Source organism: Colius striatus, chromosome 3, assembly GCF_028858725.1.
Source record: "Colius striatus isolate bColStr4 chromosome 3, bColStr4.1.hap1, whole genome shotgun sequence".
Lineage (NCBI taxonomy): Eukaryota > Metazoa > Chordata > Aves > Coliiformes > Coliidae > Colius > Colius striatus.
In genome coordinates this window covers 71,499,070-71,523,204 of record NC_084761.1, presented here as the reverse complement: position 1 = coordinate 71,523,204, position 24,135 = coordinate 71,499,070, and the positions used below count along the sequence as shown (strand labels likewise).

Below are 24,135 nucleotides of genomic sequence, written 5' to 3'. Positions count from 1 at the left end.
GGGCAGTACCTAGCTAACATCTGAAAGAGAGATTTCAAAGGGATTTTTAGATTTTTCAAAAGAAGAGTAATATTTGATATACACGCTGCTAGTGTAAATGGAATAGCCTGTAGGAGGAAAAAAAGGCACTGCTGGATTGCTTCTGTAGCAACCTAAGGACTGTTCAGTGAGGGTTACTTGCCCTTCTCAAATTTGGCCCTGCAAACTGTACAACCACCAAAGCCTTCAGGCTGTAGGAATCAGCAACTGTCAAAGCAGGAACTGTCGGATATTTGAATAATTTTTTACCATTAATGACTTTGCCTTTTTCAACAAAGTTTAAAAAAATGTCTTTTTCCCTCAGGGGCTGCTCCTTCAGCTTTGCTCCACACCATTTCTCCCTGTAGATTTATTTCCACTAAGGTTTTTCTTATTAGTTCTTCTCCTATCACTTCCTGTAATAATGTAACAAACATGATGTTTCCTCCCTCACACTGGTCACTCCTTGCACATATTAAGAGCTCTGTACTGTTCTCCAATCGCTGTTACCTGGTACCTCTTTGTCAGCTTGGAAGTGCAAGCACAGGAGTGTGATCACAAAATGCTGCCACACAGAGGCATAGTATCCCCCATTACTCAGGCAAGGGTGGGAATGATGCTTAATGTTTTTCCAAGTGCATCAATTCTACCACCATATGAAGACACTGTGACTCCTAACCTCTATGTCCACATCAACTAAGAAGCAAGTTACGTTTCTGTGGCACAGTGCAACTCTGCATTCAATGTGTGCAATAACATCAAAGTGCAAAAAAGTCAGCAGGCATCTTGTATCAGGAATAGACTACAAACCACCCCCAAACTGCTTGTGAATCCATTCCTTGATGTAAGGTGGCATCTTTCTGCTGAGAGCTACTTTTGGAATAAATATCAAAGGCCAATCTCGTGCACATAAGCAGACACCATGAAACCAAAGATTTATGCATGAATGTTATTTTGGATTAGCCGTTATTCCTTAGAGAGAAGTGATCTGATAAACAAATAGATCCATTTCAATTAAAGTATTTTTCAATATAACAACACTAATGTATGTGCATATGCACATGTCTATATATTTGCAAATATAGATTAAAAAAAGTATTTTTATATTTTTAATATATATTGAGATATATATATATAAATACTTATTTTTTAAAACACATATGCTGTTCTAGATGCCAGCGTAACTCTTGTGGCTTATACTCCCAAACACATTTCTTCTTTTAGTTAATTTCTACTGCTTTTAAAGTGATGTAAGTTAAGCAAAAAACACTACACATGGTTCTCTTGAACTGCACTATCCATATCACCCTTTTTTAGTCCCCATATTACAAAGTGAGAGCGTAAGAGCAGAGTTGCATCTTAGCACCATGAGAAAAAAAAGGTGATTAGAAGAGTCTCACACTGGGTCAAGGCCAAAGATCCATCTATCTCATTCCCCAGCTGACAATGTCTAATACCAGTTGCTTAAGGAACAGCAAATGGGGGCAAATGTGGTGATCCACTTGCTCCAGAATTCTTTCTCAGCCTCTATCAACATGTTGTTCTGCATTTTCAAAAACCTACTCAGGGTTCTTTCTTTCACAAATCTCTTTAGATGCTTTTTGAAAACATGAACAGACACTGTAAAAAAGGCCAGGGTTTCACAGCTTGATTATGTATCACATGAAGAGTCACCTGTCTTTAGTTCTGTATGTTTTTTAAGTCCTCGCTAGTTTTATTTGATCATCCTTAACAACTAGTAAAACAACAATGCAATAATTTCTATCAGTTTCCTATAATAATCGAGACATCTATGGACAAATTTATCTCCTAAAGAGCTGAAAACTCAGCCTGCATACTTGTAACATATGGAAGCCATTATACATATTTCATAGTTCTTCAGTTCAACTGGATTTTTTTCTGAAAGAAGGCATGTAGGTATATTGGGGATATGTACATCAGCTCAATGTTTTCTGTTTTGCTGTCTCAATTATTTTAGCGTAGCTTTTTTTTTGACAGATATCTCACAGGATTTCAACTTGCATAACAACAAACGATTCAAAACCTTCATTATGTATTTGTAGCTAGAATGTTTTTTCATGCATAATTGAATATATACATAAACAATACAACTTAAAAAGGCAAAGTTGCAGCTAGATAAGTAGTCTTCGTTTTCTTCTCCGTGCAAAGAATATAGAATAAACATGAACAAGCAGGGAAGGTAAAGAACAGCAAGGGAATTAAAGTATGTATCTAGTAACAGTTAAGTTCCTTCACTGTTCGTTGTTACAGCTGGAGATTATTTTTGGACGAAATGCACTTCTCATTTTTGTTTTCAAATGTTTATGATACATAGTGTCAAGCTCAGCTTTTAATTGCTTTCTGATTTCAATTATAAAAAGGGTCTTTTTTTGACATCCTAAAATTATTCAGACATTTCAATTAGTGTTGTTAAGAGATCAACCTTTTAAAAGACAAAATTATAATTAACACATTTTACTCAAACTTTTGTAAACCTTCCCATGCAGTGCTAAACATCACTTTGTATGTTACATAAAGATGTTTAAGCAGACAGGTATTACAACATGTCAGTTTATGAGATGTTTACCGTTTCCGCATCCACGAAGACTGTCGGACATTCTGAGCACGACATCATCACTTCCAGAGAGCTTTGAAATTTTGTTCCAATGCGCTGTAGACTTTCACCAAGAAAGCTGACTGAATCGTTTGTTATAGATACGAACTTCCTTTGAATGGTCTAGAAATCAAATCAGAAAAATATTTATGTGGCATTTTACTACCCCTCTCCTGGCTTTTTAGATGAAGAATTTCAGGACAAATTTCTATCATGACAGCATATATTTTTGTCATTAAAACTGATACATAATTTGCTCTGAGTTACTTATGCAAAACTAGCTCCAGAAAAAGCAGTCAATCAATCAGTAAACCCAGACAACTACTCCTTTCACATCTAGGCTTTTAGCAGCAGCACAGCTGGATGACTATTTGACTTTAATGCAGTATAGATAGCAGTTAGATTCATTTTCCAGTGTCTGTGTTGCAGGAGTTTTACAGGTCAGAATCTAACCTGCACAGCACAATCTGTGTCCAAAACTGCCACCTGCAGGGTTTCTACCTTCTTCAGAAATCAGTCCTATGTAGATCACATTTGATTACACTGACTGACTGTTTGGCCTAATCGAACGCTGCACTTTGCTTCATATTATTTCATAAATTCCAGGAAGCTATATGTAGAATAAAACTATAAAAGATGATATTTACAGCTTCAAAGTTAAACAGTGTAGAAGCCAGAAGGCAAAATGGAAAGGTTCAGTCAAACAAGACCTCCAGAGATTAACAATTTTATCCCTCCTTTGTACTCATTAACAACAACTCAGGAACATTTCTTAGCCCAGACTTGAGCCCTGTATTGCTATTGCCACTTTTCCCATTGAATCCACCTTTCCAACTGACTGAAGGCTATCCTGTCTAGCTCCCTCTGTAGCAAACACAGAGAATATCAGTTCCTGTTTTATCACTTTCAGGAAAGTAATGATTTTGTGAAAAGACACTGCAGCTAAACTTTGGTATAATACAACCCTGATGTCTGAATGAAGCAGAGACAAAAACCTAAAACCAGGAACAGGAATTTCACAGTATTGTTGCAAAATATCTCATAGAAAAATAAAACGCTAGGGGTTGGAAGGGACTTCTAGAGATCACCTAGTTCAACCTTGCTACTCAAAAAGGTCCACCTAGATCAGGCCACACAGGAACATGTCCAGGCAGGATTTTAAAATCTCCAGAGGAGGAGACTCCACAACCTCCCTGGGCAGCCTTTGCCCAGAGCTCCATCACCTTTACAGTAGTTTTTGTTTAAGTGGAACTTTTAGTGTTCCAGCTTATGTCTGTCACCTCTAGTCCTGTCACTGGAGACAACAGGAAAAAAATGCTGCTCCATCCTCTTGACATATACCCTTTAAGTACTCATAGGTGCTAATGAGGTACCCCTCCTTAGTCTTCTCTTTTCTAGACAGAACAGTCTCGGTTCCCTTAGTTCAACTAAAAAGAGCAAATGAGTACAGATGTACAAACAACTTATTCTGTGGATAACGTAGAGTATGAATTCTTCACATCTAAGTTACTTCATGGTACTAACCCTAAACCTGCACATACATATGGGATAAAATGCATACTAGCATAGTAAAGCAAAGTGAGGCTTTCACTGAGAAATTTATTATGATATACTAAGCAGCAGCCAAAATTAATATTAATATAAAAGAAAAGGTTGGAGCCAGAAAGTCTTAGCCTATAATACTGAATCTGCTCTTAGCACACTTGGCACGTTGCCTGTAAAAAAAATAGAATAATTTGGCTTTTCCTATTCAGTAAGAAGTTGCAAAGAGTAATGTACGTCCAAGTGGTACCAGTTTGGAAAGGTAAAAAGCCTTCCCCTACATATAAGGAGGAGGGAGCCAGAAAAATTAAGCCAGAAGCATTTTGCTTTGGATACCAGATCTATGAAGTAAATATAGTTAGAGAGAGGCATTTGAAACTTCCAGCTTTAGTGGTCTCCTGGTGTTTCAATTACTTGTCTGCAGAAAAAAAAAAAAAATCACTTTTCTCCCAAGACAGATGGAAGATAAATTCATTAATGTTTGTCATGCTGCGATCCCATCAGAATGATTCCCACAGAAAACCCAGGAAGAAGACATTAATTCTATAATCAGCACAGAACCTGGGTGATATTCAGAAAAGAAGAGACACAATCTGAACTAAGAACTTACAAAAACCACTGAACTGGGGTTTTTTTGAGTTGGGTTTGTTGGGTTTTTTTGTTGTGGTTTTTTTTTTCTTCTCCTGAATAGAATCACTCCTAGACAATGAACACAGAAGATATCTCATAGAAAAATAGTGTGTGATCATATAACATTCTTTTAGCAATGTGTTTTCTTTCTCTGCTTTTGATTTTCTAAGACATCTTGCTACCACAATCAGTGGCTTTTGCAGTTACAAAGGGGATGAATAGTTTTGATAGCAGGAGGAAGAGATTTTCAGATGAACAATCATGCACTGGCAGTTCACTGACCTGAAACAATCTTGAGAAGACATGAAATGTGTAGACAGCACAAGATCCATCTGTATCTGACAGCATTTGATTGACGTGGCAGCGCCAGGCTTGCTCTTCATCATCATATGACACTGGCTGGAAAGCTGCCAATATGGCAGAAAGAAATGGTGAAGGAGGTGGGGAAGTTTGTACTTCTGGGAAACCATCCTGTTCTTCTTCATCTTGGCTATAAAAAACAAACAACAGAAATTAACTCCTCAGTAACTTCTTTAGGAATAAAAGAATCCCTTCATTTTGGTATGAAATTAAAAAAAAAGGATTGGGAATTTGAAATAGTGTTTTGCAAAGAAATAATCCATCAACTAAGGTACCTACAAAATAAGAAGAGTAAAAACAAATTCAAAACCTTTTGCTAACGCAATATAAAAAGTTCCTTAATCTCAAATATCTCTGTGGTGTACTATAACATGTTATTTCTGTGCACATCTATGGACAAAGGTCTACGTGTAGGCTACATATAGCTATATACAACAGCACTCATGTATATACACTACTCAGAAATGGGTATTTTTTTTTCTTGCCCTCAATATCTAAATTTCCATTCAATTTTTCATACTTTTATTCATCTAAACATATGGTCCATCACTATATGGTCCACCACTATCTATAACAAGTTTTATCTTTCCTTAAGAGAAACACAAGAGCTTATTGAGCAGTGTAATACTATTTTATAACTGTCTTGGGTAATATCGTAAGTGAATGGAGATGGATTGGAACACTTTTGTTTTTATGGGCAATCAATTTAACAGGCCTTTGTTCAAAAAGCATTCTGCAGTCATATTTCCCATTAGGCACCAAACATCCAATACAAATATCAAACTATAAATTAATCAATGCTATTAATCAATACTTAAAATCATTAACTTGTTAAAATTTTCAGCATTACAAAGAATGATATATTTTGAGGAGTTCTATAATTGTACTTACACAGCAAAAATACAGATAGTTTATTGAAAAAACATTTTAAACACATAGTGGTAACAAACACCTCATTCACAACAGCACCAAGCATGTCTTAAACAAGACTTAAACGAGAAGTGTGGGTCCTGTTTTTAGGTACATTGATTTTAGTATATACAAAGCTCAAAAGCTAAGATGCAATAATTTTGAATAATATCTGTAAACAAAGCTTACAAAAGATTTTCAGATATTTTCTAACTAGTATATCAACGTTATAAATCACCACTTCTGTCACTCTCTTAAACTTGAGCTATGGGGGTTTTTGGTTTGTTTGCTTAGTATAAATAAACTAAAATCTTAAGAAAGTTTTCAATTCCACATCAAGAAAAACACCGCTATTAACTGGTACCAGCCTTTAATTCTTGCAAAGCATATTGCAGTAGGTTGTGTAGGGGACTACAAGGTTCAATTTCTGTCTCTAGAACCTTCTCTGATGGCTTAGTCTTTCACAGCTCCTGCTGTGTCCTTTTCAGAAAAAAACCTCCTTAAATGATGTCTCCAACAGAATATATACTACGTTGGTACATACACTAAGCCTCATATTATTCAATCTAAACTTCTGAAGAAATTTTAAGTATGAACAGTTTGGAATATTTTTGTTTGGTTTGGGTTATTTTGTGAATTTTTGTTTATTTGGGGTTCTTTTTTGTTTTCCCTCCTTCTTAGATTTATCTTCAAGAAACTTAGGGTTTCACTTTAAATATGACTTAATTAGCTAGGACAAACTTTCAGTTACTTAGAACTAAAATTTATCTTACCTAGACAAACCAGAGAGGTCAGCTTCTTCTTCTTCACATCTCTCATCTAGTTCTTTCAAAGCAAGAGTGACATCCTCTTCACAGATAGACTCAGAATAGCTCTCATGAGCTGCTGCCTCTGCCAGTTCTGGGGTCTCTTCCAACTCAAGAGATTCATGACACACCAGACAGTCTTGTTGTTCTTGTAGCAGATATGACCCAGTGTCTTCACTAGCAGTGCTAACCTGTTCATCCCTTACTGCTGAACTGCCTTCCTGTGATTCAAACATACATGTATTACTTTCATTGTCAGGGCTTACATATTCTTATCAAGTTGTATTATGGCAAAGTAACAGAGTTATTAAAAATTGTTTACAAATGTCGATTTATGCCTTAATCATTCAGCTCTTTGGATTGTTTACACGGTTTTACTTGAGCAAAACCAGTCTATTTGTAATGATTCTATCTTCTCGTTTACATTAACATCCTAGAATATGACTTATTATTTATAGTGAGTACAATTTCTCCAATACACTCAACTAAATCTGTTAAGAGAATACTCCTCCAAAAATACCTGCAAAGCCTCAAACATATGTAAGTTGCAACAAACACAATCAAGACTTGCATATATTACTGCTCTAGGTAAGGACCAAAGTGACTGCCTCATGCATGCTTTTGGAGTTGGGAACTAGTACATTTCTTCTCCTTTCCTCTCTCCACTTTAAGAAGTTTCTAAAGTGTCACTGAGTAACAGTGTAACAGATGAATAATGGAAAAAGGACATTCCACTCTTTTTATTATTTTGCCATTACTGTTACTATGGGGAGCTTTAAGGGTTTAACCCTCAATTTCTAAACATAGGCTTTCAATCACTGGCAATTCTAAAGGGTGGATGATTAAACTCGGATAATATCAGAATGACCCTTTCTCCCTTCATACTCATTATACTCATTAACATCATGATATTGAACAGAGGAATTCAGATTTAGTTAATCTACGATTAATCCATTTGAAACCTTTTACTGCATTTCTCTGTGGCGTAAAAGTAACACTTCTTGTACTTGCTGTTTCTTAAAGGCACAAATTACCACGTTTTCATTATTAGTGTGCCGGTCTTCCTCTGCTGGCATATGTGAGACTGGTCAACAAACCTTTGGACAGCCTCTACGCATACACCAGTCTAAACAAATCCTCTGACAAGTAAGTAACTACACACATTACAAAAGACAACTCAGCTTTGAACAGAAACATATAGTTTTCTTCCACAGTGATCCTAACCGTGTCTCACTTTTGACTATGGCACTCCTCAAATGTGACACTGCTGTCATTTGACACAAGTAGTGACCTCACTCACTGCTATTATTTACTAAAATATTACTTTTGTACAAGTTCAATCTGGAATTTTATTGCACAGAACATCTATTTTGTCACACTGAGCAGCTAAGGCACACAGGAACACAAGGCACTTTTACAACACCACAGCAAAATAATCTGGATTGAAACAGTGGTCCATTTCTATTATAGATGATAACATATGATAGAGAGCTGCACTGATCATGTCTGGTAGATGTACATACAAGGGATACACTTCAAGAAAATATTTAAGCTTAGAAAATATTACTAGTTAATACATTTACAGCTAAGATAGCCTTTGTAGTGCCATGACTCCTGATCTCTGAAGTTTCCTGGGTAACACTGGACAAGTCATTACTATCAGCATGAATTTTGTTCAAGTACCTTAAAAATGTTATTTCTATAGTTGGCAACACCACAGAACCTAAGGCAAATTACTTCTAGTAAACCATTCCCTCAAAAATCCACAGTCCAAGTGAGCAAATTAGGGAATCATTTTAGTCAGAAACTTCCATATGCTTAATCTTGTTACTATACAAAATTGAAGATATTTTTGTAAGCTAGATTGTAAATTCCCAACCAGAATGTGCAATGACAATTACATCCTTGTTGCAGAGACAGGTGTTATGACTGGGAATCAGCCAAATACATTTAAGAAAACTATTTATTTAACTCTTCAGCATCCCCACAAGAGGAACAAGAATTTAACCAGCACATACACTTGTTTTTAAATATTGGCAATGAAATGCCTGTGTTAAAAGAGTTTAATAAAGTATATGAGCACAGGAAACAAGAAGAACTCAGAACAAAATTAGTCTTGCTGGCTTCACAAATTTTTGTGAGTTGAGAGTGTGCATACTTTCAAGCTCATTCTGTTAAGAGGCATAAAGCCAGCTATCCCTTTCAGCAATAAAATCCAACTAGATAGCTAACTCTCGTAAAGAGAGACAAGTTTGAGTGTTTAAAGTGTGCTTGAAGAAAACATCTGTATTTGACCGAATCCCATGTTCTAAGGAGCACCAGGATCGCATCACATTTAGTGATTGCGTTTTGAAGCATTTGCAGTCTTCTCTTTTTTTTTTTTTTTGGCAAAGAATTTCTTTTTCTGGATGCTGCTTAGTCATGAAATTATTTTACAACCCTGTTTAAATCTTTTCAGTATTTTCAATGACATTTCTGATTGTTTTGTGTGAATGTTTTTCCCTGGATTACCAGAAATATAGGGATTTTAAAGGGAGTTGCAGAAGAATAATGAATCCAAGTATAAAAGCAGTTTCAGAAAGAACTACAAAAATGTAAATGTGAGTTACAGATGAGAATGTACCACAGAGAAGATAAAAGTTCTATTGCAGTGAATTTTGTTCTATAAAATCTCATCTCATATGTTGCTTGTCTCTTTTGAAACCTTAACATAAGAAGATCTATCCAATGTGGAAAAAACTCATCTAGATTAAGTGTTTTTCCTCACCTGGAAATCAATAGAACAGCATAAGAAGCAATAACAGAGCAATTTGTCTGACAATCTAAGCAGCGGTGCTCCGCAAATTTGAGACAATTTATCAACTGCAAACTAATCGAACACTTGCAAAGAAGCACAAAGATAACCATAATGGAAAAATATAAAAAATGTAGGAAAAAGCTGTTTTACAGCAGCCATAATACTTCTAGAAAGTGACAATTTTGTCATGGGAAACCTACTCCTAATTTCATGAAAAGCTAGATGGGTGATTTGTCTGTCAATGAGTGATTTTCTAGACAGCGAACAGGTAGATCTGAGCATTTGTTCAGAAACCCCAGTCTTTAGAATCAGTCAGTTGACTGTTTAAACCAAGTTGGCTGAATAGTCATTCTTAAGTGTACACCATATACAATATTCAAATATACATGGGAATAGCTAATTTTCTGGAAAACTCAATAGTACATTCTGTTAAAGAGGGGATTGCCAGTAGCATCAATAGTTTTAACTAACAGATAAAAGGTCCACCTAAACCAAGCAACTTCAGATACACACCTAGAACTGCTAAGCAGTGTAGGAATCGTAGGAGATGAGTTTTATTTTAAATGATTTTTAAAAATTGTTCAAAAGGTGTAAAAAGCCAAGAAACTGAAGTACTCACAGATTTGCAGGTGGCCATTAGCTCCAAATCTGTCTCAGTCCACACAGGCCTTTCCAAAAAAGTATACCACTAGCATCTGTGGTCCTTTTTAAAGGATTATTTAATGGAACCAACTGCTAACACAGCTGGCCTGAGGTTTTACTCCCACATAGCACCAATCACATTAACCCAAAGAAAGCAAAAAAACCAGAAAAAAAGAAACAAAAAAGTATTTGAAAGAAAATGTTGCTCAAGAAGGATATTAACCATATGAAGTAAAAGCATCTTGAATATCAGCCTGTTTTCATTCTACACCATGAAATGATCATCATCAGCCCTTCAAGAATATTTTTAACCTGTGGTAAGCTCCCTCAGTCCATCCCAAGCAGTCTGCATACTGAAGGAACATTTTGTAAGAACATTCCAACAGGTTAGAAATATTAAAAGCAAATCAAATAATCAGTGTAACAGATGAAAATTCAGTTGAAAAGAAAGCCAAAGGTGCTACTGAACACTAGAAAGAGCCCAAATCAGCCATGCACCAGCCCACATTTCTCCCCACCTCAGGCAGCTGGTTGCTAGAGTTATCTAGAGGAGAAGCCTCCAAACTTGGGGTCTCAGTTCTGATTTGAAGCACCTCTTCTGTTCCCACACTGCTAGTGGAATCTTGGGACTGAAGTGATAAACCAGCATGATCTGATATTGTTTCATCTATTGCAGAATCGCTGTTTAACTAAGACAGAAAAGAAAGAAACGTGAAATTCTTCACTGTTTATCAAACGTATAAATTACAGGGAAAAAACCCACATTAGTTTGGAAATAGGAAATTTCAGTATGGTTAGCTATCTTGGTTCATTTATGTGTTAGGAGTATCAGAGCTTTACACTAAAACCATGACTATCATCTGCACTTCTGTAACATTTAACTTTGAAGAGAAATTTTAAGTTATGCTTGGGATCCAGAAAGTTATTTCCTTTCTTTTTCTTGAAGGTCTTTGGCACTGGTGAATACCTAGACTAAAACCTAAATGAAGAGCAAGGCTCTTCATTTTGGGCAACATTAATACAAACTTTGCTTCAAGTCTGAAAAGCAGGATGCTATCCCTGCTGCTCCTCCATCAGTCAGTTTTTTCCTAAATTTCAATTATGTAATGCAGAGAGACTTCTGAGTTGCCAGCATTTTTTATTTTCCTCAGTTGTATGTAGACATGATTCAAAACCTATAATCAAATTAGCAATTCCCACAGTTAAACACAACTGAGGCTCCTACGGGATCACTTTCTGCTCTTGTTCAGCATTTTGGGGGGTTGTGAAGTTGTATACTTTGTGAATAACACATGTAATTCTGTGCTTGTATTTAAATAAGTAAAGTATAAAAACACTAAAAAAAAACCCCCAATGTTGTACTAGAATTATATCACCTATTATGTATCACCAGTAGCTAAAGGAACTCTTTCCCTTCATTGAGGTTGTTATTAAAGAGCTTATCCATGTTAATTTAATTGCTCTTCACAGAAACACAGAATGGTAGGGGTTGGAAGGAACCTCTAAAGATCATCTAGTCCAACCCCCTTGCTCAAACAGGTCTGTCTAGATCAGGTCACACAAGAATGCATTCAGGGAGGTTTTGAAAACCTCCAGAAAAGGAGACTCCACACAGCCCCCCTGGGCAGCCTGTTCCAAGGCTCCCTCACCTTCACAGTAAAAAAGCTTTTCCTTAAGTTGAAGTGGAACTTTTTGTATTCCAGCTTTTGTCTGTTACCCCTAGGCCCATCACTGGACACTACAGAAAAAACTGATGCCTCATCCCCTTGACATTCATCTTTTAAATACTTATAAATATTAATGAGATTCCCCCGCCATCCCCTCTAGACTAAACAGCCCCAGTTCCCGCAGCCTTTCCTCATAAGGAAGATGCTCCAGTCCCCTGATAATCTTGGTGGCCCTGTGCTGACTATCTCCAGAAGTTCTCTGCCCCTCTTGAGATGGAGAGCACAGAACTGGACACAGTACTCCAGATGAGGCCTCACCAGGGCAGAGTAGAGGGGGAGCAGAACCTCCCTCGACCTCCTGGCCACACTCTTCTTGATGCATCCCTCTTGGCCACAAGGGCACATTGCTGGCTCATGTTCAGTTTATTATCGATCAGCACTCCCAGGTCTCTCTCTGCAGAGCTGCTCTTCAGCAGGTCAATCCCCAGCCTGTACTGGTGCATGGGGTTGTTCCTCCTGAGGTGTAGGACTCTACACTTGCCCTTGTTGAACCTCATGAGGTTCCTGTCTGCCCAATTCTCAAGGTCTCTTTAGTTCACCTAGGATGAAACTGTGACCCATACTTATCCATTGAAAGTGCAAGTGAAAGCTTCAGTTCTCAGATTCCTTTTATGGAAAAATAACATACCATCTGTGAACGAGACAGGATCTGACTTGCAGTAAGGGTTGCTTCTTCTTCTGAAGACTCATCAGTATCTTCCTGGTTTGTCAAGTTCAAGCTGGGTGTGCTACCAGAGTACTGACATTCTTGAAGAGATGGTGTGTCTCCTTTGTCAATACTGTCAAGGGAACGCCTACGAACACCCCAGTTGAAGTTGTCCATGCTCTCACCCTGTAATAAAAAAGTTTGCACACATATGTATGGAGGAATCTCAAGTGAAGAAAATTAATACACAAATGCAACACACAGAACACAATAAATTATGAACATACTGAATGCATTATGAACAGAGTTTCAATCAGCCCTTTAATTTTATAAAAAAAATTAAATACCTTGTTAAATGATGTTTGTAGATAAAGTATATGGCAAATAACGTAGAAATCTTTTGAATATCTCCTTGGAAAGTAACTCAATAAATAATCTAGAACTATATAAGTATCAATTTCATATATCTGACTAGAAAGTACAAACACACCACAGACAAAAACAGATGAACAAGCCAGGGCACCAGGCTGCAACTTACCTGCAGCTCCTGGTTAGCAAAAAGGAAAACACATATAATTAGAAAGAACGAGGACAAACACTTAAAGATACTCTAGAACCAGGGAAAAATGTTTTATTACATAAGATTTGCCAACAGTAAAAGACTGATTCAAGCTCTGAAAACGCTTAATTCAAAAAGCTAGTATTTTAAAGAATTTCTCTTTCTAATGGGAGATTGATTAAAAAAAAGAAACTGATGACAAAACACTAAGACCAGCATGCTTATGATACATTTTCTCTAGCGTAACATGTAAAGCAACTGTTTCAACAAACATTAGATGAAATTCTTTAACTAACACACATGAATCTAAACTGACCACATCCAACTGACAAAGCACCATCAACATTGAGTTGTACAAACTGTAGAAAAACCGATGTCTTCATTAACTTTCACCAGCTGTTTTGTGTCAGTTTTATGAAATGCACTGTAAACACCAATAGCTAGGTCCTTTCTGTTTGCACATTTTAGTGCTGCAATACTTGGGTTTCAAACATCCAATACATGAAGTGAAATCTGTATCTTAGAACCACTACTGTTTTAGTTCACAAATACAATACAGATCTCTGGTTTGTCATTTTGTCAACCTTCATCTAAGAAAGATGGAAAACCCGATCAGTTCACTTCACCAGTCTACAGACACTTAGTAAAATTGAGCCCCAAATGTGCAAGTATGGGTTCTAAAACTGCTTCAACAGATTAAGTATCTCTCGTGGTGACTTAAGAGATCATCACGATGCAATAAATATGCAAAGCAAACTAAAAAGTTTGCAGTCTCTTTCTCTCTTAGTGATTTCTTTTGCTCCAAAAAAGGTGAAAAGTTATGGCAAAGCAAAAGAAACCCAGGTACAATGAAGTACTAGTACAATGGGCTAAAGCACTTCAGTTTAATCTGAGTATCACTCAAATTTTAGTATAAAATCCCCAGTTTACACTGTCGATATTTAATTATTAGCAAAGAACATCCTATAGGTTTAGTGCAAAACTAGGCAGCTCTTACATCAAGTGTACAATTTATATATAATGCTCTAAATTTGTACAATCTGTGTGGATTGTTTTTGCTAGTATAGCACTATATGTTGCACATAGGTAAGCAATGAGAAAGAAAGAAAAAAGTCTTTTCTTCATTATGATCCACTATTGAAATGAAATAGAAAATTAAGTTATCAATTTACTTAGTCTGGCAAAACATTCGGCATTTTGGCATCCTACCTGCAAAGCCCTATCTAGTGTTAAAATAATGTTTTACTACTATTAAGCCTTGATTCTGAACTGCTTGCCTACTTGCAACCAATATGAAATCCTATCTGTATAGCCTGTGGTCACAAATACACAACAGACCATAATGAGCCTGTATTTTTGCAGAAGATGCAAATATTGGCCAAAGTGAAGCAATATACAGAAAGTGAGAAAAAAACTGAAGAATCAGAGGAAACAAAACCAAGATTTTTTAAAAAAGAGAGAGATTAATCAGGAACAGAAAAATCTTAGTGCTTATATGGGCAGGTATACTTCTTAGTAGCTTGTTGACTCATGACCTGCAAGAGTCTCCATTACTAACTCAAGATTTTCTATAGACTGTAATAGAAGTACTGAAAAACTACAAAGCACTTCATTTCTTCTCCTCAGTCCTTTTCAAGTCATACTTTCAGCTTCAGCAAATTCTGGTCCGAAGCCGTTTATTTATCCCAAACAAGTAACAATTGTTAACAGACTCTTCACTATTTCTCAATAATTAATTTTGTTTTACCTCCCTTCTCTCTTTTTTTTTTTTTTTTACAGGAGAAGTGGAGGAAATATAAGAACTGCAACAAACAGATACAATGCAAAAGTCAATGCAAGCAATATGGTGACCGAGTCAATAGAATATAATGAGATAGTATATCACACAGCGTATAACTTTGAAATCTATTGTTCATGTTTTCAAAATGCAGAAACATATCAGGAACAAAGATTATGCCAGTTTTTAACATATTGTTTTATAACTAATTTTTCTACTGCGTGATACGCAAGTGTTCATCCTGTCATTGGCTTATACTGTTACAACTCTTCATTTTCAGATTAAGTCACTTGATACCTCCACCCCCAAAATCTCATCTCTCTCCTAAAAAAACACAGAGCAATTAGGAACAACTTAATACTGCAAAGTTTGTGACGCAGGTTTCTTTATCGTGCGAGTTCAATCATGTCATAAATTCTTCCCAATTGGTTTAGTCAAAAGAGCTGCCAATTCCTTAGAATTGCACCAACATAACCTAAGTTTTAAAACGTTCTCAAGTGGAAACACACAGAAGAAATCCCAAGGTCTCACCTCTGCATCTTCCAATTCAACATCTAAAAAGTCAAAGTCTTTAAAAACTCCAAATTGTTGTTCACTGGTATTGTCTTCTACAGCCACTTCCTCCTCTTGAATCGCTTCTTCTGTTGTTGAAATAAGACTAGTTTGTTGATCTCCAACTTCCAACTCTTCATTAGAAGAAAATACAACCTGCAGATATGGGTTAAAATAGAAATAAAACCTTCCAACTTCTGTAACTCCAAAAGTCAGCTGTCTGGTTTCCTGCAATTTAATGGTGTTAGTGGCAGTTGGTGTGTCACTAACAATAACACAAGGGCAAGTGCAGACTGCAATTTGTTACAAGACTAGTTGGATTTTGAACTAGTGATATCATTTCATCCTTCATGTAATTCAGTAGCAAAGGTACAAATAAAGATTAAAGTATATCTCCAAATCCTTCATTTTCATAACCACACCATCAGTCTAACTTAAGAACAAAGAATCCATCGCAATCATCATCCTCATGATACAGGCCAGTATCATTTTCACCTATCAATTTCTGTGTAAGGACTGTATACCTTTAAAAAGGCATCCAATGCTACCTAGCTTCCATTGATGATAATCATCTCAGATTTCAATTTGCTATTTATTTCCACTTGATTTTTTAAAAACCTCTTCAGTTTTAGCTTTCAGGCATCTCCTTTTATTTTTTTTAACCCTCTCTACTAGATTAAAGATCCACCTCCTATCAGTATTTCTCACCAGCTAGGTAAACTTCTATGTCACAATAAAAAACAACATTCTAGATGATAATCAAGGCAAGCTACTCATTTTTTTTAAACTCTTACTATCATCACTACCATTACACTTAGTATGTCAATGGAACAGAAATTAACACCAAGTGGCCTATTTTTACTCAATAGTTAAGACTATTGTTCCCACTGATACTCACGTGAGTTTGAAGGCATGTGATCAACTAGTCATTTTCAATGGATCTTATGGTATTTTGAACACAGCATCAACATCCTTACAGTCCTTAGTCTTTGCTGTCCCTTCTCTCTAAAGCACACCTTATTAACAATGGACATTACTCTGAACAGGGGAGACCTAACTCAATTCCCTCTAACTAGAGAGTTGCTCAAAACTGAGGAAACCTATTTCAAGCCCTTCTTCTAGGCAAGAAAAGTGAAATTCATACATACAGTCTCATGCATACAATACACTATCCTGGAGTGACAGTGTAGTCCTGCTCTTCTGTGAAAAGTATTAAGTATCACTCTGATCAACAGTGCTCATTAGTAGCCAATTAATTTAATTTAGAAAGGAAAGATTGGAGTTCCGGTCAAGACTTTAAACACATGAAATTAAGAACTAATCCTAGCAATTTATCTTTCTTTTTAAATATATAGTTATTCCCCTCTAAGGCTGTCTTGAAATCACAGAGATGGCAACGTTAATTTGTCTGAATTTAAATACTATTTTGAAACCCGTCTAGTAGACTTCTTGAGGAATAATAGTAACTTATTACATATTACTCTATATCTTTTTAATTTTTCAACTGGATTTCTGAATTGCTGAACCAAAACCAATTTGCTAAAAACTGGCCTTCATAACTTCACCAATACCTGGAAACACAACAGTAATCTCACTACTGGAATTTAAAACCAAAACAAACCACCATTGCCACTTACTGAAGGATTCTTGGGAAGACCGGATTCTGGACCACACAGAGAAAGCACATTCATTAGCTTCTCCCTAGTTCTCCTCTGAAAAACATACCAAACAAAATCACATAAAGGCATCTGCTGGAGGTCCAGGTAAAGATGCATCTTGCATGCTGATGTCCTGTACAAAGAACCTTACAATTTTTTCCTTTCACCAGTATTAACTTTCAGTTTATGCTATATTAATTTACTGTTTTACCAAGACACAACACAGACTTTAAATTTCACTTCAACATTTTTTTTTAATACTTTCATAAACACTGTCTAGAACAGATGTATAAATGTGTCTGAAACACAACATACCTGAGACAACTGTGGTCTCTTCCAGCTGACAGGAACTAATGCATTTGAATTGGAACCTGATGATGTTGAAGAAGTGCTCCGGGTGACTGCAATGACTTTTGGCTTCCCATTTCTACCAGCTGCACTGTGTTGATCACCATATTTATTCCCAATAATTGGTGTCTACCAAAGACAACAAATGCTTTCTTAAAATTCCAATATACATTAGTAAAAACTACACAATTGATTTTAGAATTTAGTATTATATAAAACCTAGGAGAGTTTGCTGTTTGTTTTTAAGGATTCTATGAAGCCTATGTGTAATCCCTGGAGCATCAGTACACTGGGAAATACAAAGCTGAATACTTCTCTACACAGCAGGCTTTCATTCTGCCCATTGGTGGTCTTTTTCAATTATGGAAGTCTCGGGCTGACAATCCAGTTCTATTTTTAAGTACACTTTAAAAACAACTATGTTCTAAGTTTAATAGATGCAAAGCTTCTCTACAGAATCATTCATAGACATCAACCAGCAACTTCACTAACACACACGCTTCTGAAAACCAAAGATCAAATTCTGACAGCAAATGTTACTCCAATGACCTCTGTGGGAATTCATTTTGTCTCTCAACTATCTGCATGTGCCGAAACATTCAATACGGAATTAACTTACCAATTTAAGTAACCCTCATAAGCCATCTACACCTCCAACCATTACCCAGAGTCAACTTCAACCAGGGACCCTTGCTTTTGATTACTTCTGAAGTTTCTACAGTGTTCACATGCCTATATTACATTGCAGTCATGTGGCTACCCTCACCTTTCAGACATAGAATATTAGCTGTATGAGTATTACTCAACTCTAACAAATCTGAGTTGGGGAGTAGGGTTGTTGTTTTTAAGTACAGAAGAGATTTTTTTTGCCCAGTTGCATCCACCTCACATTGAGATGCCTATATTCTGCATCCTACTCTCTATTCTAAACTTTCTCTCCTTCTCAAAGTCATGTCAAAACTGCAGTACAGGGTGTTTTAATCCTCTCAGCCCTTGAATGCACAGCCCTTCATTTGATGAAAGCAGCAGCCAGTTGCATTAGCCTGCTCCGATACAGCTGAAATACCCTTGAGAATAATCCTATTGACTTTTAGTAATTAACTCTCCAGACATTCAAAGGGACACAAAGGCAAAAACACAACATGTAAGACTTCAGAGTTTATCTTCCGGTATGACTCTAATTATATGTCTGTAAAACTTCAACATCTGCCATTTTTTACAATGAATTTATTTTAAAATATATAAATGTAGAAGACTAACAGAAAACAAATCTGAGTTTGCAACAGAAAGTCATTATTCCACTGTAATTTACTTATAATAATTACCTCTGATATATCAAAATGAAAATCTAAGGTCTTCCCAGGTAGCTCCTTGGAGACATTATTAAAAATTTTTGTGAAAGAGATTTCAGGAGAACCTATGTCACCTCCATAAGACTTTGGAATATCATTAGGTACAACAAGGCTTGCTGACCGAGACACCACCAGCTTCAAAATATTAAGAGCTTCCTTCCAATATGGACTCTAAAGAGAACATACACAAATCACAAAACAACCACTTCAAATAAGACAGCCATTTGTAACGTACAGTAGGACTTTGCACTGATTCATTGCAAGATTCCCAGACCCAAAAGCCCTGGTCTTCGATGTGTGGCTGTAAAGTGCTAGGCCAGTGGCAAGGTACGAGGGCATGCCATGGTGGGCGGTTAGGTCCAGTCAGGCAGGCTGACTAGCTCCAGCTCACAGTGCCAGCTACACCAGACTGTTCCACGTTCCTTGCTCCCTGTATTTACACTGGTTTTTACCACTGTCTGAAGTATCTGCCCTTCGTGCCTCAGAAGATGAAAACTGATAGCATTTAAAACAACTTCAACCTCCTGGCATCTTTAATTATTTTATACTTACGGGCAGCGTAAGCATAATTTGAAAAAGACAAAAACATTTTGTGCTTGAAATTTCCTCATACATTTCAAAGATCTTTAAAAAAAAAGGCAACAGCATTCACAAGTTTTTTTACCTAGTATCCAATAGAGTGCTTAAAAAAGCCAGGGCATAAGTATGAGAATGTAAGAGGCAGAGCCTGAGTCATAATCACTCTCCTTAAAAAGACAACTCAAGTAATGTAAATAATTCAGCAGTTTCAACTACGGAGATTGTGGAGAAAATCTCAGAACAGATTTACACCAAAAGCAGCATCTCAGAAGGGCTAAGATTTATGCTCCTGAAAATACTAGGATTTGACCTAAAACTTAACATTTTCCAGTTTTTGAAATTAGCAGGATTTATTATTTTTAAAATTTGGATGTCAAGTTGGCTACAATATTTTTTTTCACTTGCATTAAAAAAATAAATATGACTTTCAAGGTTTAAAGTAGTATGTGCTCCTTTGTAGGTAATGACAGTCTTCAACAATCTCCAGAATTTCTGTGTATCACAGGCAATTTAAAATTTATTAAAATACAGTGTGATCACAGGGGACTAAAAAACAGCAGTTTAGCAGCACCACATTTAAACAAGACATGTCAATTTATGATCTTTTGTTATTTATAGCAAGATCTTTTATCGTGTCAAAAATAAATATGCTTCTCTGGAATACATTTTTGCTAGTATCATTCTAATTAAGATTACATTCCATGGTAGTGTGGGCTTGCATAGAAAGCTCAGAATAAAGGTTAGAAGTGAAGCCAGCAGCTGTCAGGTCACGAAAACTATACTTATGCTGATCATTCCATTTTGCCTAATGCACTCTGACAGGAGCACAATATCTGAAGTACATATCCATCAATAAGAAAACATCCAGGGAACACTACTTTCCTAGTTAATTATGATTAAACCATTTGACTGAAATACATTTGACAATAATGGGATTCAAGAAAAAAGAAAAGGAGGGGATGGGGAAGAAGAGAACATTGTGCATTGAAATGTTTTTATGCTGCAGGCATCTTTATACTGTCTTTCAGCAAGATGCAAGACCTTCTACCATGAAACAGATTTTCAGTAAATTGTGTTCCAAGTACAAAGGATCAAATTAGTGAGGGTAAAACACTGTTGTTCCTCTTTTGGGGATTTTTTTTAAGAAAAAACACTTGCAAATTTGTTAAGGAGCACCTTAATATTCCTCAGAGATACACCAGTGGAAGCGATTTAAATGTGGATTTAACTGTAAAACGTCTTTTTGAAAACATATACACATAAATAAAACATTTGTGGAGCATTTAGCAGTAAACATTTCCTTAAATTTTAATAGTTGAAGGATTATCTCTTCTAACTACATATGGAGCTACCTTGTATCTGTAAACAGATGCATATTCACCCAGGTATCTTATTCCACAAGATGTAAATCAAATTGGATAAATACACAAACATAAGCAGATAATGAATTAAGTACATAGAACAAAAAAAACCCCTCTATGGAATATGACTTCAAACAACTATTTTTATATCTGATATAAATTAATTCTCCCTAAAAGTCAAGTGTAACTACACTATCACTTTTCTAATAAGCAGAAAGGCTCTTAAAACTTTCCAGAGTACCTACCTGAACATATTTACCAATAACTTTTATGATTTCCAAATTGAACTGCTTCACTGGTGCTGTGGATAGGTCAATATGACTCAGAAGACTGTAAATGATCTGCAGTAAGGACTGTTGCATACTTGATAACCCTTTCTCTAACAGCTAAAAAAAAAGGTTTTTAAAATACAGAATTTAATTAGAGACTTGAATGGTAGCAAAATCTGAAACCAAACATTAAAATGTATCTAACTTCCATACATATTTATTTTCACCTTCAGGAGTCCTAACTGTACCAATTCATGTAACTTTAAGTGTTAAAAAACATTCATGCAATAGAGCAATGTTCTCTGCCTCAACTCATTTTTTCCCCCTGAATTTTGACATATTTGTTAGCACAGATCTCTAAAGCACCTAAAAATAAAGCAGTTCTCACTAAATGGAAGTGTTCATACAAATTAAAAATTTCAAAGCTGTACAAAAAACAATTACATCTACACCTTAATAAAGGCTGCTAGACACAATCTGATGAACAAGATAAGTACATGTACAGTCATTCATGAGAATGTACAAAGATATCTTCATCAGTTTGAAGAGATATACTTCAAGGACAAGCTCTACAAGTTTATCATACAAGGTACTTTTTAAAAGGTAGTAAGTTTTTCTGTATGAATAGCTGGCAGAATTATATACCAAATTTTAGAATTTAAATGCTCTTTGATTATGTACTATGCAACATTTACAATTGAACTGTGAAATTATTTTTGTTTTAGTTGAGATAAACACATCTTTAAACACGTACTTGGCTGAAAAAAATTCTTAACATTGAGTATATTTTTGCTGAAGCAAAACGTGCACATTTTGTTCAGATAGTATAGAATAGAAATCTACTATAAAATATTACTATAATAAAAAAGCATCTTTCATTACAGGGATTGTCATTTCACAGAATCACAGAACCACAGAGTTGGAAGGGACTTTGAAAGATCACCGAGCAAAATGGCCCTGCTAGAGCAGGACCACCTGGAGTAGGTTACACAGGAACTCGCCCAGGCAGGTTTTGAATGTCTCCAGAGAAGGAGACTCAACAATCCATCTGGGCAGCCTGTTCCAGTGCTCCATCACCCTCACAGTAAAGAAGATTGCCGTTGTATTTCTTTGGAACCTCTTATGTTCTAGCTTGTACTTCAGGGTACATAAAATTTGTTGCATTCCAAAATGGCAGTACGCATCCCTTTTCCATATCCTAGAACGTTTTAATATTATTCTCCTATTATGGAAAATACACCTCCTCCATTCAGAATCATGAAAAATAAGGGACTAGCAATGAGTAAATGTAATATTGTTCATAAATTAACAATATGAGATACACTTCTATTTAAAACATTACCTCTGCAAGGTAAGTTACGAGGCTAAATGTGGCATCTGAAAAAGAGTCATGCAAATATCTACACACTACATTAATCCAGTTAGAACAGTCTCTGGAATAACTGTGTGTACTGTATAAACTCATCATATGAGCCAGATTGGCAAGAGTTGGTGATTTTTCCTCTGCACAGACCTGAAAAGCAAAAAGCAGTTTTAATTATAAAACAATGAAGTTTTAACCTACACATTCACAAGTCATTATGCACTTTTCCCAGATCCCCCTCTATTTTGTAATAACTGAAATCAAACTAATGACACAAGCAACACCTACAGTTTCTGTTGAATTTTGGTACTGTAGCATCCATGCTCCAAATTTATCTACTACTCATACCAAACTTCCCTCAGCTACTGTCCCCAGTTAGTAGTGCAAGTATTTAATGGACAACAGTAATTTCTTGATTGACATCAGGCTTTTGAGATGGCTTGCACAAGGTTAAGTAATTTATCAATCACAGTTTTGGCAGCCAAGGGTTATTATTCTATCTCCCATGACAGGCAGCACTTTCTTACTCCCTTCTCCACATTCCTCCTTAAAATGCAGACTGAGAGGCCAGTGTACCACCAGCCCGGCTAGAGATCACTGATGTGTACCATGTACTGCTCTAACAGACACTACAGTTCAGAAATATTCCAAGGTTAATCACTGTGTACAAGCAACAGAAAGAACATGCTACCTTTTCTTCACTGCCTACCAGTACAAAAGGTAAGAATAACTTCCTTCTCATAAGCAAGTTAATAAGTGTTCTTAAAGATTGAATCATTTTACATTTAAAATTACAAACAGATATATCAGACAAGTAGGAAAAAGTGATTGAAATCAGTAATAAGGAAATTTGCTCTTTATATCTAAATTTTATACAGTGAGCTAAATGTAATTTTTCATTGACAAAGGGAAACTGGGGGACTGATATGAAGTCCAACTAGACTAATTGGGATTGCATGACATCTTTAAAATATGACCTTTTATGTTTATTTATGTGTTTCTAATATTAATGTCAAAAAGTATTACATAAAGAAGCAGATAAATACAGAATCAATGCTGGCATAAACACCCGAGTACTTCTCCAAGCATCATTTTACATACCTTTGCTATCCTGTCAGCTGTTTCTTTACAAAACTGAGTTGGGTTATCAAAATGTTGGATCAGATGAGGAAGTAGGCACAAGATGTTTAGAGGAAATCCTAAAGACATACATAAACACAGTTACATGAGCCCTAAAGAGTTTTAATATGACTTAATTTAATGTGGAGTTATCTAGTATTTAAGAACTCTTATAGCACGACTCATTCATACAGATATGTAAATTATACACACATATATATGTGCCTAAGTGTGTATGTATGTAGAATGCATGTAAACGTGTCTCTGTTAGGTATAAGATGAATATAAAATAATTACCAGACCAATTAAGTAAAACTGTCATGAAACTGGAGAGCTTTAGGCAACATAGACACATCGCTTCTAAAATGTGTAAATGTTTAAAATAGTACTAATTGAGCTAGTTAACACGAGATCATGAAAAATAACACATATGCTCTAAAAACTTGCTTGTCAGCAAGATTTAAGTAAACAGTTAACACATAAAGTTTATGTATGGTATTTCTCAGT

At 35.9% G+C, this 24,135-nt stretch overlaps 1 protein-coding gene across 12 annotated transcripts in view; it reads right to left on the bottom strand.

Annotated features, from left to right (window-relative positions):
* The window catches only part of FRYL (FRY like transcription coactivator), a 174,571-nt gene that overhangs the window by 13,483 nt on the left and 136,953 nt on the right, over positions 1-24,135 (bottom strand). For all 12 annotated transcript variants that reach the window (XM_061991904.1, XM_061991903.1, XM_061991905.1 and 9 more), the window contains 12 exons: positions 23,611-23,708; positions 22,489-22,659; positions 21,123-21,263; positions 18,911-19,108; positions 17,553-17,714; positions 17,217-17,291; positions 15,559-15,735; positions 12,674-12,877; positions 10,837-11,007; positions 6,847-7,100; positions 5,087-5,294; positions 2,606-2,755 (listed from right to left, as the gene is read on the bottom strand). In XM_061991904.1, coding sequence (XP_061847888.1) covers positions 2,606-2,755; positions 5,087-5,294; positions 6,847-7,100; positions 10,837-11,007; positions 12,674-12,877; positions 15,559-15,735; positions 17,217-17,291; positions 17,553-17,714; positions 18,911-19,108; positions 21,123-21,263; positions 22,489-22,659; positions 23,611-23,708 — 2,009 coding nt within the window. The remainder of the gene's footprint in view (positions 1-2,605; positions 2,756-5,086; positions 5,295-6,846; positions 7,101-10,836; positions 11,008-12,673; positions 12,878-15,558; positions 15,736-17,216; positions 17,292-17,552; positions 17,715-18,910; positions 19,109-21,122; positions 21,264-22,488; positions 22,660-23,610; positions 23,709-24,135) is intronic.